Consider the following 15,335-nt stretch of genomic DNA (forward strand, 5'->3'; position numbering starts at 1 on the left):
CGACGCCGAACCCCGACGGTGAGCATCCTCCTCCTCAGCGGCCCGGACCTCCTGATCAGCCGCCTCCCGCTGCCGGAGTCTGCAGCTCCCGAGTCCACAGGTCGAGCCGGGCAGAGTCACAGGACCCCGCGCTGTCCATCAGCGCCGCCCGCGTTGGGAGCTCTGCAAACCGCAGCTCCAGGATGTTGGTGCAGCAGGTCTAGCACTCCGGGCTCTAGACGGCGACCCCCGGTAAGGCATCGCCAGCCCCGCGATGTTCCAGCGCTGTCCCGCCACTGCTGGAGCTCCGGTCGATCCCGGCAGGAAAGGCCGCGCCAATCCAGGTAGGTAGGCCGCTGTGGGGGGGGGGGGGGGGGGGGGACGCGACTCGAATAATAGTCGCGCCCTCACCAGGAAGTGGCTGAAGGACGGTATCCCCCGCACCGTGCCCTCTTCAAACACCAAAAAACACAAAAAAACACACTTTTACATAACTAAATAAACAAAAAAACAAAAAGATACCGGGCTGTAGGTGGAGGCTGCTGGCACCAGCGCCACCGGAAGTACAATACTTTAGAGATACAGTGCGGGAAACAGGCCCTTCGGCCCACCAGGTCTGCGTCGACCATCGATCCCCGCGCATTAACACTATCCTACACCCACTAGAGACCATTTTGACATTTACACCAAGCCAATTAGCCTACAAACCTGCACGTCTTTGGAGTGCGGGAGGAAACCGAAGATCTCGGAGAAAACCCACGCAGGTCACGGGGAGAACGGGCAAACTCCAAACAGACTGCCCTCGTGGTCGGGATCGAACCCGGGTCTCCGGCGCTGCATTCGCTGTAAGCCAGCGACTGTACCGCTGCCGAACCGTGACGCCCTCATCCTTAACCGCGACTTACTGATCAAGAATCTGCCACTCTCCGCCTTAAAAATATCCATTGATTTGGCCACCGCAGCCGTCTGTGGCAATGAATCCCACAGATTCACCACCTTTTATTATTGCCATGTGTACTGAAACACCCAGTGTAAAACGTTGTTTGCGTGCTATTCAGGCAAATCATACCATTTGATTGCTAAAAATACATCGATAGATGCTCCTGAACACATCATCAGTGATGTAACCTGGGGTTCATTGGGTGTTTCGGGTCTTTCAACATCAGACACCCTCACCCAGGCGACCCAGCCGTGGTTGATCAGACCACGACTTGTGTTCAGGTGGCATTCACTCCTCCCCATGGACCTTCTCTCCTGATCCAGAGCCATCTCGAGGCCTTCTCCGCTGCCTCTGTGGTGTTCTAGACGGCTCTTCTCCTCGCCACTCCGTTGATGCCCAGCGCACTCAAGGCTTTGTAGAGCGATTGCCCTGCAAAACCTCTGCAGCCAACCTCGATGGGCGTACACCTTGCCTTCCAGCCCTGCTTGCGGCAGTCTATGACCAGTTCTTCATACTTGGCCATCTTCCTCTCATGGGCCCCCTCCAGACGTTCCTCCCACGGCACTGTCAGGTCCAACAAGACGATGTTTTTGGTCGCCTCTGAGACCAGGAGGATATCTGGCCTCAGGGTAGTGGTGGCAATGTGCCGTGGTGAACTGACGATCCCCTCCTCACCCACCCATCTTCGTGGTCCCACCCACCTCTCGCAGCCGGCACAGAAGCTTGTTAACCCGTAAACCTGCACGTCTTTGGAGTGTAGGAGGAAACCTGGAGTATTGTGTGCAGTTTTGGTCCCCTAATTTGAGGAAGGACATTCTTGCTATTGAGGGAGTGCAGCGTAGGTTTACAAGGTTAATTCCCGGGATGGCGGGACTGTCATATGCTGAGAGAATGGAGCGGCTGGGCTTGTATACACTGGAATTTAGAAGGATGAGAGGGATTCTTATCGAAACATATAAGATTGTTAAGGGCTTGGACACGCTAGAGGCAGGAAACATGTTCCCAATGTTGGGGGAGTCCAGAACCAGGGACCACAGCTTAAGAATAAGGGGTAAGCCATTTAGAACGGAGACGAGGAAACACTTCTTCACCCAGAGAGTTGTGAGTGTATGGAATTCTCTGCATCAGAGGGAGGTGGAGGCCGGTTCTCTGGATACTTTCAAGAGAGAGCTAGATGGGGCTCTTAAAGATAGCGGAGTCAGGGGAGAAGGCAAGTACGGGGTACTGATTGGGGATGATCAGCCATGATCACATTGAATGGCGGTGCTGGCTCAAAGGGCCGAATGGCCTACTTCTGCGCCTATTGTCTATTGTCATTCACATTTTTTCAACCATGTGCCATTTTCACAAGGTCGGCTCGTTGCCGAATAACATAAGAACATGAATGGGGACAAAAGTGGACCATTCAGCCCCCTTGTCCACATCCGTAGGATCATGTAGAGGGTAGTCCATATAAGGGATGAGTGTTAGACTTTAAACATACAACTTGGAATAATAATAATCTTATTTATATAACAGTGCTTCACATAATTACATTACATTTACACACAGGCAAAGGTGGGTGAAGTGTCTTGCCCCAAGGACATAACGACAGTATGCACTCCAAGCGGGATTCGAACCGGCTACCTTCCGGTCGCCAGCCGAACACTTAACCCATTGCGCCATCTGTCGTCCCACTTGATTTTTGACATCTCATGGAGAATGGAGTGGCTGGGCTTGTACACTCTGGAATTTAGAGTTTAGAATTTAGAGGATATCTTATTGAAACATGTAGGATTATTAAGGGTTTACTAAGGGACACGCTAAAGGCAGGAAACATGTCCCGATGTTGGGGGAGTCCAGAACCACTTTTTCGCACGGAGAGTTGTGAGTAGGGGAATTCTCTGCCTCAGAGGGCGGTGGAGGCCGGTAGGGCTCTTAAAGATAGAGAGTGAAGGGATATGGGGAGAAGGTAGGAAAGGGGTACTGATTGGGGATGATCAGCCATGATCACATTGAATGGCGGTGCTGGCTCGAAGGTCAAATGGCCTACTCCTGCACCTATTGTCTATTGTGGGGAATGTTACAAAATTTGGAGATGTCAAAAATCAAGCCTGTAATTTATCCCATCAGATAAAGCATAAAAAGAACTTTAATTTGATACCTAATTCACTATGATATCTTCAGTATTAAACAAGTTATGGCCATTTTCATACTCGGACATCTTGTTCCCTATTACTTTTCCATTGACTTAACACAAAAGCCGTGATCACAAAAGCCTTTGATGTCAATTGACATCAAAGCCCTTAACTTTCTTAAATAAAACAAGAGAACTGAATGAAATTTTCAGTTATGAAAGGTTGAAGCATTCTGAAATGATACATCTTACTTGGATGACCTGAAACTAAAGCATATAATTAGTTAATTACCTAATTAAGTAGCTGATTACATAATTAACCGCTGTGACGGAAATAGCAATAAACGCCCAGACTGCCTTGAATATTCCAAAATGTGATATTCTCAAGATCAGAACTTTAATATTATTGTATCATATGCTATAAGTACGTAACAGACAGGTAAAGAAATGACAATTTCTAACAATAGACCAAGTCTTTCTGGAGAAGATCAGTCGCTAGCTGGTACATTGGCATATCGTAATCAGTAGCATCATCATACTCCTCAGATTGTAACCAATAAGCAACTCTGTACACCTTGTTTTTCCTCAACTTTTTCAATTTTGGCATTGTAAACTACAAGTTTTTGCTCCTCAAACCACGCATGACGTGCTATTCTGCCCACTCCCCATTAAGAATGTCCTATAATTTTTGATTTGATTTGAAAATCAAATCAAAAATTATAGGACATTCTTAATGGTAAAGTAGTGGGGCGGAAGTGTCCTGTAGATCATCACATTTGGAGCAAAGATCTTATAACGGAGCAAGATGGCCTACTCCTACGCAAAACACGTAGTACGGTCATGGGCAGATTCATGGGCGATTATAGGACTCATTTTAGCAACCAGTCTCCGCCATCTTGCCTCCGGCCAAAGATCGGATCTTTGCTTCCGCCTCTGCTCTCGAATCCAAAGAATCTTCGCTTTGTCCATGGCAGCGTCCACATCTACTAGTCCTGCGGTAAGTTGCTCCAATTGTTAATGTAGGCGACCCGACTTGTCTTTCTCCAGGTTCCCCGTTAAGGAGGAAAGGTAAGAAAACATTTATTACTTCTGTGGCATATTGAAAATTTTATTTAGCCTGTTCAATCTCTCACTGGAGTTAGATCATTGAGCTCAGATGGTCGAGTCCTCATGGCAACATCCTTGTATAAATCTTCTCCTCAAGAGCGTTTTATTTCTACCGCCGTGTTATTTAATGCAGAATAAGAACATATTGACTTTGTTTTGTACTGAGAATTTTATTAAGTCTGCCCGAACTTTCACTATAGTTCAGATCTTAGAGCTGAGTGCTCCCCTTTGTCTCAGAAACAGTCGAGGCCTCAATAGACAATAGGTGCAGGAGTAGGCCATTCGGCCCATTGAGCCAGCATCGTGGTCATGGCTCATCATCCCCAATCAGTACCCCGTTCCTGCCTTCTCCCCATATCCCGTCTCCGCTATTTTTAAGAGCCCTATCTAGCTCTCTCTTGAAAGCATCCAGAGAACCGGCCTCCACTGCCCTTTGAGGCAGAGAATTCCACAGACTCACCACTCTCTGTGAGAAAAAGTGTTTCCTCGTCTCCGTTCTAAATGGCTTAGTCCTTATTCTTAAACTGTGGCCCCTGGTTCTGAACATGTTTCCTGCCTCTAGCGTGTCCAAGCCCTTAACAATCTTATATGTTTCAATAAGAAACCCTCTCATCCTTCTAAGCTCCAGAGTGTACAAGCCCAGCTGCTCCATTACCTGCATGCTTAATTTCATAGACTGATGTACAAGGAACCCCATATCCCGTTGTATTACCCCTTTTGCCAACTTGACGCCATTTAGATAGTGCTGGAATAGGTGTAGGAGTACTAGTTGCCTCATGGCAACATCCTTGTAAAAATCTTGTCACGAGCATTTTCTTTCTACCTCTCTGTTATTTAATGCAGAATAAGAACATATTGACTACATGATATTTTCTGTAATTTCAGATGGCGAGTGTGTCCAGAATACTCGCCGACATGATCTCCTACACTGAACTGCGGAGTATTTGTCAAATAACTGCCGTCTTCTGTACATTGTGTGAAATTGTGATTTGTTAGCTGCGCAAAACAATGCAAATGGCGATTTATTTATTATTGTATCTACGTTGGACGTTTGCTCTTTGGTGTAAGCAGGGGTGGGGCTATCATTGTGTTACATACATTGAATTGTACATCACTTTCGCTGGTTAGCTGATATGCTGTCACTGCAACCCTGTATATCTCGCGCACAGAATAATGTGAATTATGTAAATCTTACTATGCATGTCAGAAATAACGTGTTAACCATGTTAATGGATTTCTATTATGAATTATTTAAAATTGAGTGGGTTGGTGCAATATTGGTGCCATATGCTGCTAATGCGTCGTTATCAAATATTCAGTGTTAAAAAGAGAAATAAATCACAATAAAAGCAAAAAGATGTTCCTTCCACAGCGTGCGGGGAGTCTGGCCTGGATCAGCACGGCCGAGGCACCAAAGTGAAGTTGCGGGGAGGTTTACAATGTTTTTTATTTAATGTTGTCGCTTGTCTTGTAGGAAATAAAGTTCATCATTGGATATAAAAATCGGAAGAAATGTAAATGTGTGTGTTATATTAATATATACATCTATATCACATTCATGTAATTGTGTTCTTTCCAGCACAATCTATTCAGTTGTATGCTCGCTGAATAAAACCATCCTTAAGTTATACATCATTTGTAAATCTTGCTTAAACAAATTTAATTTTGTGAAATACTTAATTTAGATAACCCCACCATTTACAGACAGATCTCATTCCACTCTCTGGCTATTGGGAAGACCAGACCTATTTTTATTGTTGAGAAACAACTCCATAGACACAAAAACATTAAGTAACATTCCAGGGCTAGAGCAACTGGAATCTTCATATTGCTATTATTTTCCCAAATACTGCAGTTGTGAACAGTGTGATTAGATGAATGAATTACAGAGTGCAGGTGCAAACAAAATCAACTCAAACACAGCATATGAGCCATTTAAAAGAAATGATTTAAAAATCATTAAAAAAGAAAATTACCAGTGTCAAATTTTATTAACATTTTATTCTTTAAAAACAACTAACAGAATTGTGAATCTAACCCTATATCACACACACAAACTGTTCCCCCACAACGTTGATTACGCTGCGAGTCGGATCGGGTAGGTTCCGGTTACTGGAATGGACGGAAAAAATGCCCACGATCCACTCCGTAGCGTACTACATGTCAGCCCGTTGCATTTCGTATGAGTGGTCTATCTTGCTCCGCTATAAGATCTTTGATTTGGAGTAGTCCAAATTCAGATAATCGCTGCGAATGCCGAGTTCAACTGCACTGTGTGGAGGAACACAATCCAGATCAAGTCCACTCTGCTTGTGGAACTGACTCATCAGGATTGGAACGTTTGCTGCGGGTGTTTTGTTTACGATGCACCGTCAAACGCATGCATCCTTGTTGTGGAGGAGTAAGTCTTCTGGTCCTCATTTGACTTGGCAATACAGGCAGCCTCCAGAGTTTCTATTGCTTCTTTGAGGACAAGATTGTCCAATTTGAGGCGTCTCACCTCATCTTCCCTGTCCTTTAGTTTTTCCTGAACTTTTCTGTACTGGTGAATTGAAACAGTTTCCCCCTTTTTCTCACTGCCACGAAACTTGAGCAATTGACTGTGTGCTTTCTGAAGTTTCAAAAACTCTGCCTTGGTTTCAGCAAGCTCTCGTGCCAAAGTATTCCCACGTAATTTGGCTTTGAGTTCCTGAATCTTTCTGTCCTTCGTATCTATTTGGTTTTGCTTTCTCTTTAAGGCTTGATTAACGACACGTTTTGGAGTTTTCAACTGTGCCCTAAGTTCACTGATCTTTGTGCGATACTTTAGTGTAAGAGCGACGATGGATGTAGACAGAAAGTTTAGTCTTTTTTTCATTTTCTGTTCCCTTGGTGTAAGACTTAGAAGTTCTCTGGTACATCTTGTGTCTGGAAATATGGGCACTTGGATTTCGGCAGGGGTCAAGGATTCAGGATCTTGAGCAACAGGCGGTGGAATGTCATGTAAAGAAATGCGTTGACTGCCTTCTGGAAATTTAAACGTTTCATTACAAATTTCCGTAAATGCTCCAAGTTCCTTGGGACTGCTAAGTTTTTTAAACTTAAGCAAAGTCCGGGTAATGAGACTCTTCACCTTTAACATAACAGCACCAATTGAATACCCTTCGGCATCCGGCAAAGAGTAATGTGAGGTCAACCATTTCTGAGTTTCAGCCAGACTTTTACCAAATGAGGTATACATGTACAAGATGTGTCCATTTTTAAGATCACTCTTAGACTCGGGCATGACAGGGAAATTCATTTCAAGGTGAGTTCTAGCTATGCCAGGCGGGGCATTTGGATTGACAATTCTGTAATTCTTCTTCCGAGGCATCTGAAAAATGTAAAGGAAAAAAACACTGAACAGCATTAAGTAGAAACAAGTTAAATGTTAAAAGAAATAGTAAATACCCAAACAAAAAACGTGTCAAATTCATTAGTGTCATCTAATCAATTAAATTAATCTAAATTCTATTACTAGATCTAAACATCTATCCCATACTTTAGAAAAGGCTAAAAATAGATTTTTAGATAGCCGAAATATCCAAACAACAAATTGATCCCATTCACACAAAAATTCACAATATAACATGATTTTTAAATCTCACTTTGTCATGAATTTCTATGCCAAGTCAAAGGAATTGAATGTTTAATTCCCATAAATTTTACTCCTTTGGTTTATTACACTGCAGCAGCAAGGGCCATTTCACACAGACATGTGTTCAAAATCCACAAATCCACTCTCAAGATAATCAAAATCATTATTTTTTTGCACAACCATGTCATAAGAACATCTAAATTATCTATATTTTGTGTAATTGTCTATCCATGATCAATATTTTCAAACTAAATATCTGACTAAAAATTATGTGCTGTGGAAGTTTTTAGTCAGGTATTTAGTATGAAAATAATGATCATGGATAGATAATAACACAAAATATAGATTATTTAGATGTTCTTATAACATGATTATGCAAAAAATAATGAATTTGATTATCTTGAGAGTGGATATTTGTGGATTATGATACAGGGGTGGGAGATTGCAACCTTCACGTGGTCCGTCCCGTTTCGACGAATGCAATCAACCTGGTGTGCACAATCAAATAAGATCAAATGGAACAAGTTGTCCTACAGCTTTAGGATGTGCACGCCATACTGAGATCGATTTGTGGCTCAGGGTTTGCCCGATACCAATCTACCAGCTCCGCCTCTTGTTCCCTGCTGAAGTCACACGGTGGTGTAACAGGTCTCCTGAACTTCTTCATCACACTTGAGGCAGCAGTGTCCTGTGCATAGCCTGGGCCAGAGACAACACCAGCAACAGCAGCACCTGTGGCCCGTGGCCTTGAGTAAAGGGCCTGTCCCACTAGCATGCGACTGTATGCGGCAAGCGCGACCTAACGTGGTCGCTTGAGCCGTACGGCCTCGCGGGGCCAGTCCCACTTCGATCGCCGGAGCATTATGGAGTTGTGCGGGGCTGGTCCCGACATCGCGCAGGGCTCCGAAAAACTGAAGGGCCTGTCCCACCAGCATGCGACTGCAAGCGGCTAGCCCGACAAAACTGGATGCGGAGGTCGAGTGATCCTTGAGCGAGTTGACATGAAGTTCGAGCGAAGTCCGCGGGAAGGTCGCACGTGACGTCATTTTTACTCATATAAACGGGGGTTGCAGACTCATCATGGAAGAGATACAGATTGCATTGCTGCAACAGCAAGAGAGACCTCTGTTAACAGCAGCCCTCATGCTGACAGGTCAGCTGTGCAGGGGTTCAACAAGGAAGGCTATCAAGAAACACAGGAAGAGGTCTGTGTGGACGAGGTCTTAGTTCCGGATGAGACCCACTTTGGGCCAGTATGAGAACATGGTGACGGATCTGCAGCGGAAAGATGAGGCTGCCTTTAGAAATTTCACCAGGTAACCTCCTGACCTTAGCTGCTAAAGGCACGAGTCGGACCTCTTCTGCAGAAAACGGACACCATCATGCGGACGTCACTGGAACCAGGCCTGCGCCTAGCCATCACCGTCCGCTACCTTGCGTCAGGGGATTCCTACAAGATGGCTCACAACACCATCAGCAAGGTTTCTTGATAGCCTTCCTTGTTGAACTCGTGCCCAGCTGACCTGTCAGCATGAGGGCTGCTGCTAACAGAAGTCTCTCGCTGTTGCAGCAATGCAATCTGTATCTCTTCCATGATGACCATGGAATAGCAGCTTGCAACCCCCGTTTATATGAGCTTCGGGTGGGCGGCGCGACTCACGTCACAGCGGCCTCTGCAGTCCGTCTGTCGTTTTTTTTTGTCTCGTATGTATGTATCTGTTTTTTTTTTTTTTAAACTGGGTATGTGTGTGTGGGGCGGGGGGAAACTTTTTTAAATCTTTCCCCTGCACGGAGAACCCGGTTCTCTGTCGGGTCTCCGTTGTTGGGGCCGAGCACCGTGGAGCGGCCTCCAACCGGAACGACCTGGGGCTCCAGTCGCGGAGCTGTGGACTACTCACCATCGCGGAGCCGGCCGAGTTCGGAGCGGTGGTGGCGCGCGGCTGCGACCAGATCCAGGAGATTCGGAGGCTCCAACCGCCGGCCCGGTGGACGGTGACACCGGGAGCCCGCGGGTCCCTGGTGGGAGACTGCTTTTCGGGGCTTCCGCCACGGCGACTTCTCCCGCCCGAGTTGCGGGGTTGAGGATGACCTGGAGTGGGACCTTACATCGCCCGGCGCGGCTTTAACTGGCCGCGGGACTTGTTAACGCACGCCGGGGGCTCCAACACCAAGACCCGGAGCGCGGCCTTGCATCACCCGGCGCGGCTTTTTGTTGCGTCTTGGTTCTTCTTCTTGTTTGTATGACTGCAGAAACCAAATTTCGTTTGAACCTCTGGGTTCAAATGACAACAAATAAATTGTATTGTATTGTATGGTAAAAATGACGTCACGCGCGACCTTCCTTGACCTCCGCGCGACCTTCCCGCGGACTTCACTCGACCGCCGCACGATCCACGCTTCCGGTCTTGTCGCGCTTGCCGCATGCCCATGGGACAGGCCCTTTACCTTAGTCCGGGGTGGGGCGATGCTGCGGACACGATACACCTCCTCATGGTCCTCCTCCTCCTCCTTGACCCCAATCACCATAATCTCCAGGTCCTCCTCCTCTTTGACCCGGGCCTCCTCCTCCTTCACCTCAATCTCCTGGATCTGGGCCTGGACCTGGGCTTGGGCCTGGGCCTGGGCCTCCACCTCGGCCTGCTCCTCCTTCACTTTGGCCTCAATCTCCTGGGCCTGGGCCTGAGCCTCCTCCCACTCCTCCTCCACCTTGACCTCAACCTCCAGGCCCTCCTCAGTTTTAATCTGGCGGCTGAGTAGGGTTTGGGCCTCGCCAATGGGCAGCACCTTCCATCTTATTGGAACCATTTTGCGTTGTTCACCCTCGTCTGCGCGCTCTATCCGCCCGCTTAACGTCTGCCCCTCTCCAGCGTCACGACGTCTGCCCCGCTCCAGCGTCACGACGTCTGCCCCGCTCCAGCGTCACGACGTCTGCCCCGCTCCAGCGTCACGACGTCTGCCCCGCTCCAGCGTCACGACGTCTGCCCCGCTCCCCCGCTCTAGCGTCACGACGTCTGCCCCGCTCCAGCGTCACGACGTCTGCCCTGGCTCTAGCGTCACGACGTCTGCCCCTCTCTAACGTCATGACGTATCCCCTATCTAGCGTCACGACGTCTGCCCCCGCTCCAGCGTCACGACGTCTGCCCCTCTCTCCAGCGTCACGACGTCTGCCCCCGCTCCAGCGTCACGACGTCTGCCCCGCTCCAGCGTCACGTCGCAAAGCAGAGCTGGTGGTTTAAGGGACAACAGCATAGGAGGGGGAGACATTGTAGAGTGGGGGGGGGGGGGGGGGGGGGGTGGGGCCTAGTGTGTGTGAAGTTGCGGGGAGGTTTACAATGTTTATTATTTAATGTCCCTTGTCTAGTTTGAAATAAAATTCATCATTGGATATAAAAATCAGAAGAAATATAATTGTGTGTGTTATATGATTATACACATTTATATCCCATTCATGTATGTGTGTTTATAAACATTTTATTCTTTAGCAAGAATTAACAGAAGTATGAACTAACAGAATTATGAATCTAACCCTATATCACACACAAAAACTGTTCCCCCGCAACGTTGATTACACTGCAAGTCGGGTCGGGTCGGGTCGGGTAGGTTCCGGTTACTAAAATGGGCGGGGAATAATGCCCAGGATCCCCTCCATAGCGTACTACACGTCAGCCCATTGCATTTCGCAGGAGTAGCCTATCTTGCTCCACTATAGGATCTTTGGGAGGGAGGGAGCTCAGCCGCGGCCTCCGTGTGCGTGAAGCGGGAGCCGCTGCCTCTCTCCTGGGGTTGGATGGACGTTTGGAGTGTGGTAGGACGGACTTTTGGTACAACTAGCACGATCGCGGTGGCACAGCGGTAGAGTTGCTGCCTCACAGCGACGGAGTCCCGGGTTCGATCCCGACTACGGGTGCTGTCTGTACAGAGTTTGCACGTTCTCCCCGTGACTTGCGTGGGTTTTCCCCGAGATCTACGGTTTCCTACCACACTCCAAAGACGTGCAGGTTTGTAGGTTAATTGGCTTGATTTTTTTAAATGTTAAATTATCCAAGTTGGCGATGCAGAGTACTGCCCCCTGCCAACTACAAAGTTCAGAAGGATCTTCCGTTTCCTCCCACACTTCCAAAGACGTACAGGTTTGTAGGTTAATAATTGGCTTGATAAAATGTAAAAATTGTCCAGTGCTGAGTGACGTTCTACCTAGACCTTTTCAGCGTACAACATCCAGATCTAGAACTCTCCCCTTTACCTAGCAATGTTACAAAATGTTGAGATTTTAAAATTCAAGTCTTTAATTTATCCCATTTATCAGATAAAGCATAAAAATAAATTTAATTTGACACCTAATTCACTTTTATATCTTCAGTATTAAAACAGTTATGGCCATTTTAATACTTGGAAATTGGCATCTTGTCCCCTATTGCTTTTTCATTGCCTTAACACAAAAGCTGTGATCGAGAACATTTAAAAGCCGATAACTTTCTTAAAATTTATGAGAACTGAAAGAAATTTTTAGTTATTATAGATTGAAACATTCTGAAACAAATATGAAACAATCTTACTTAGATGACTTGAAATTAAATCATATTATTAGTTACTGCATTGTAGCTAATTACAAAATTCAATTACTATATCTAAACATCTATCCATTTCTTAGGAATAGATTAACATTTTTAAATAACCTAAGTGTCCAAATAACATTCACACAAGAATTCAGAATATAACATAATTTTTTTATCTTATTGTCATAGGTTTATAGGCCTAATGGAAGGAATTTAATGTTTAATACCTGTGAATTAATGGCCATTTAAATCAGCTTGCGAGTGTGTTTTTCTGGAACGGGACCATTTGGAACGTTCAGATGCGGTGAATTTACTCCCCCATATCTGCAGCAAATACACTGCTGGTTCTTCGGGGGAAAAAATCACCGTTTCGCAACTTAAAATGTGAATTAAATACATCTTAAGAAACATCTTTATACATAAAAATAAACTACTTTCCTTTACCTGGTTCTCCATAAAATCCGTCCCCGTTGTTGGCATTGACAGCTTCAGAAGATGATTTTAAAATCATTCCAGCGATTAACTTGTCGGGCAAATTTTTTTTAAAACCACACAGAACGGCCATAGGAACGATTCTTTAGCAACATCTTGCGCTCCAACAAATATAATTCAGGACCAGGTCGGAAAAAAACCGCGTTTTAACACCGCTCCCCCTCAAACGCGCCAAAATCGCGCACACGGCCAGTGGCAGAATTGCAGCGCCACTGAAGGTAAGTTTTGTAACATACCTACTTTACCCCCCCAGGGTACAACTCCCCCCCACACCCCTGGTACATCTCTCCCCTAACAACCCCCACCCTACTCCCTGTCCTGGTACAACTCTCCCCTTACCCCCACCAACTTATGTTAGAAGCACATGTTACGCAAGAAGGGAGTCTGTACCAAGACTTGGCAAACCCATGAAAGATAACGGGAATACATTGCATCCATCTAGAATATAGAAACATAGAAACAGAAATTAGGTGCAGGAGTAGGCCATTCGGCCCTTCGAGCCTGCACCGCAATTCAATATGATCATGGCTGATCATCCAACTCAGTATCCCGTACCTGCCTTCTCTCCATACCCTCTGATCCCCTTAGCCACAAGGGCCACATCTAACTCCCTCTTAAATATAAATATAAATATGACTTCTTATAGTGTTAAAATAATGTGATCGTGGATGATCATTCACAATTAGTACCCCGTTCCTGCCTTCTCCCCATATCCCCTGACTCTGCTATCTTTAAGAGCCCTATCTAGCTCTCTCTTGAAAGTATCCAGAGAACCTGCCTCCACTGCCCTCTGAGGCAGAGAATTCCACAGACTCAAAACTCTGTGTGAAAAAAGTGTTTCCTCGTCTCCGTTCTAAACGGCTTACCCCATATTCTTAAAGTGAGTGCTGCTGGAAGGTCATCAACTTGGTAAACTTTGTCTAAGAAGGAACTGCAGATGCTGGAAAATCGAAGGTAGACAAAAGTGCTGGAGAAACTCAGTGGGTGCAGCAACATCTATGGAGCGAAGGAAATAGGCAACGTTTCGGGCCGAAACCCTTCTTCAGACTGTGGGCTGACATGTAGTACGCTATGGAGTGGATTGTGGGCATTATTTTTGTCCATTTCAGTAACCGGAACCTACCCGACCCGACCCGACTCGCAGTGTAATCAACGTTGCGGGGGAACAGTTTGTATGTGTGATATAGGGTTAGATTCACAATTCTGTTAGTTCTTTTTAAAGAATAAAATGTTTATAAAATGTGACTCTGGTAATTTTTTTTAAATGTTTGTTAAATCATTTCTTTTTAAATGGCTCCTGCACCTATTGTCTATTATCAGTGCCTTAAAAATATCCACTGACTTGGCCTCCACAGCCCTCTGTGACAACGAGTTCCACAGATTAACTACCCTCTGACTAAAGACCTTCCTACGCACCTCCTTTCTAAAGGAGCGCCCTTTAATTTTATCCCTTCGCCTCATGCAGACACCACTGCTCCACCTCTGTGCTCCAGGGCGCGTCCTGCAACCATGAGCATTGCCAGAGTGTCGTTGTATCACTGGAGCACCGGCAAGTGAACAATAGATCGGTTAAATGCACAGAGTCTTTTAGATTGCCAAGAGTATGGCAATCGAGAACGTCACTGAACCTTACAGGCATATGGAATGTGGCTGTGGAGAGGATGTTTCCACTGGTGGGAGAGTCTGGGACGAGAGGTCACAGCCTCAGAATTATAGGGCGCTCTTTTAGAAAGGAGGTGGGGAGGAACTTCTTTAGTCAGAGGGTAAACGTAGAAACATAGAAAATAGGGGCAGGAGGAGGCCATTCGGCCATTCGAGCCAGCACCGCCGTTCATTGTGATCATGGCTGATCGTCCCCTATCAATAACCCGTGTCTGCCTTCTCCCCATATCCCTTGACTCCACTAGCCCCTAGAGCTCTATCTAACTATCAAATCCATCCAGTGATTTGGCCTCCACTGCCCTCTGTGGCAGGGAATTCCATAAATTCACAACTTTGGGTGAAAAAGTTTTTTCTCACCACAGCCTTAAATGACCTCCCCTTTATTCTAAGACCTGGTTCTGGACTCGCCCAACATTGGGAACATTTTTCCTGCCTCTGGTTTGTCCAGTCCTTTTATAATTTTATATGTTTCTATAAGATTCCCCCCTCATCCTTCTAAACTCCAGTGAATACAAGCCTAGTCTTTTCAATCTTTCCTCATATGACAGTCCCGCCATCCCAGGGATCAATCTCGTGAACCTACGCTGCACTGCCTCAATCACAAGGATGTCCTTCCTCAAATTAGGTAGTTAATCTGTGGAATTCATTGCCACAGAGGGCTGTGGAGGCCAAGTCAGTGGATATTTTTCAGGCAGGGATAGACAAATTCTTGATTAGGGACGGGCGTCAGGGGTTATGGGGAGAAGGCAGGATAATAGGATCAGCCATGATTGAATGGTGGAATGGAGTCCATGGGCCGAATGGCCTAATTCTATTCCTGTAACTTGTGAACTTGTGAACGAGAAGACGAGTTCATTGTCATGTGTC

The 15,335-nt window shown here is 46.1% G+C and overlaps 1 protein-coding gene across 1 annotated transcript; it reads right to left on the reverse strand.

Annotated features, from left to right (window-relative positions):
- Positions 1-5,345: 5,345 nt before the first annotated feature.
- LOC129715829 (uncharacterized) lies at positions 5,346-10,621 on the reverse strand. Its single transcript, XM_055665701.1, has 2 exons — positions 10,204-10,621; positions 5,346-7,494 (listed from the first exon to the last, which is right to left on the reverse strand). The coding sequence occupies exons 1-2, from the start codon at positions 10,561-10,563 to the stop codon at positions 6,502-6,504; spliced, it is 1,353 nt and encodes a 450-aa protein (XP_055521676.1). The 5' UTR covers positions 10,564-10,621; the 3' UTR covers positions 5,346-6,501.
- Between the last annotated feature and the right edge of the window lie 4,714 nt (positions 10,622-15,335).

The sequence above is a fragment of the Leucoraja erinacea genome, unplaced genomic scaffold (genome assembly GCF_028641065.1).
Source record: "Leucoraja erinacea ecotype New England unplaced genomic scaffold, Leri_hhj_1 Leri_143S, whole genome shotgun sequence".
NCBI lineage: Eukaryota > Metazoa > Chordata > Chondrichthyes > Rajiformes > Rajidae > Leucoraja > Leucoraja erinaceus.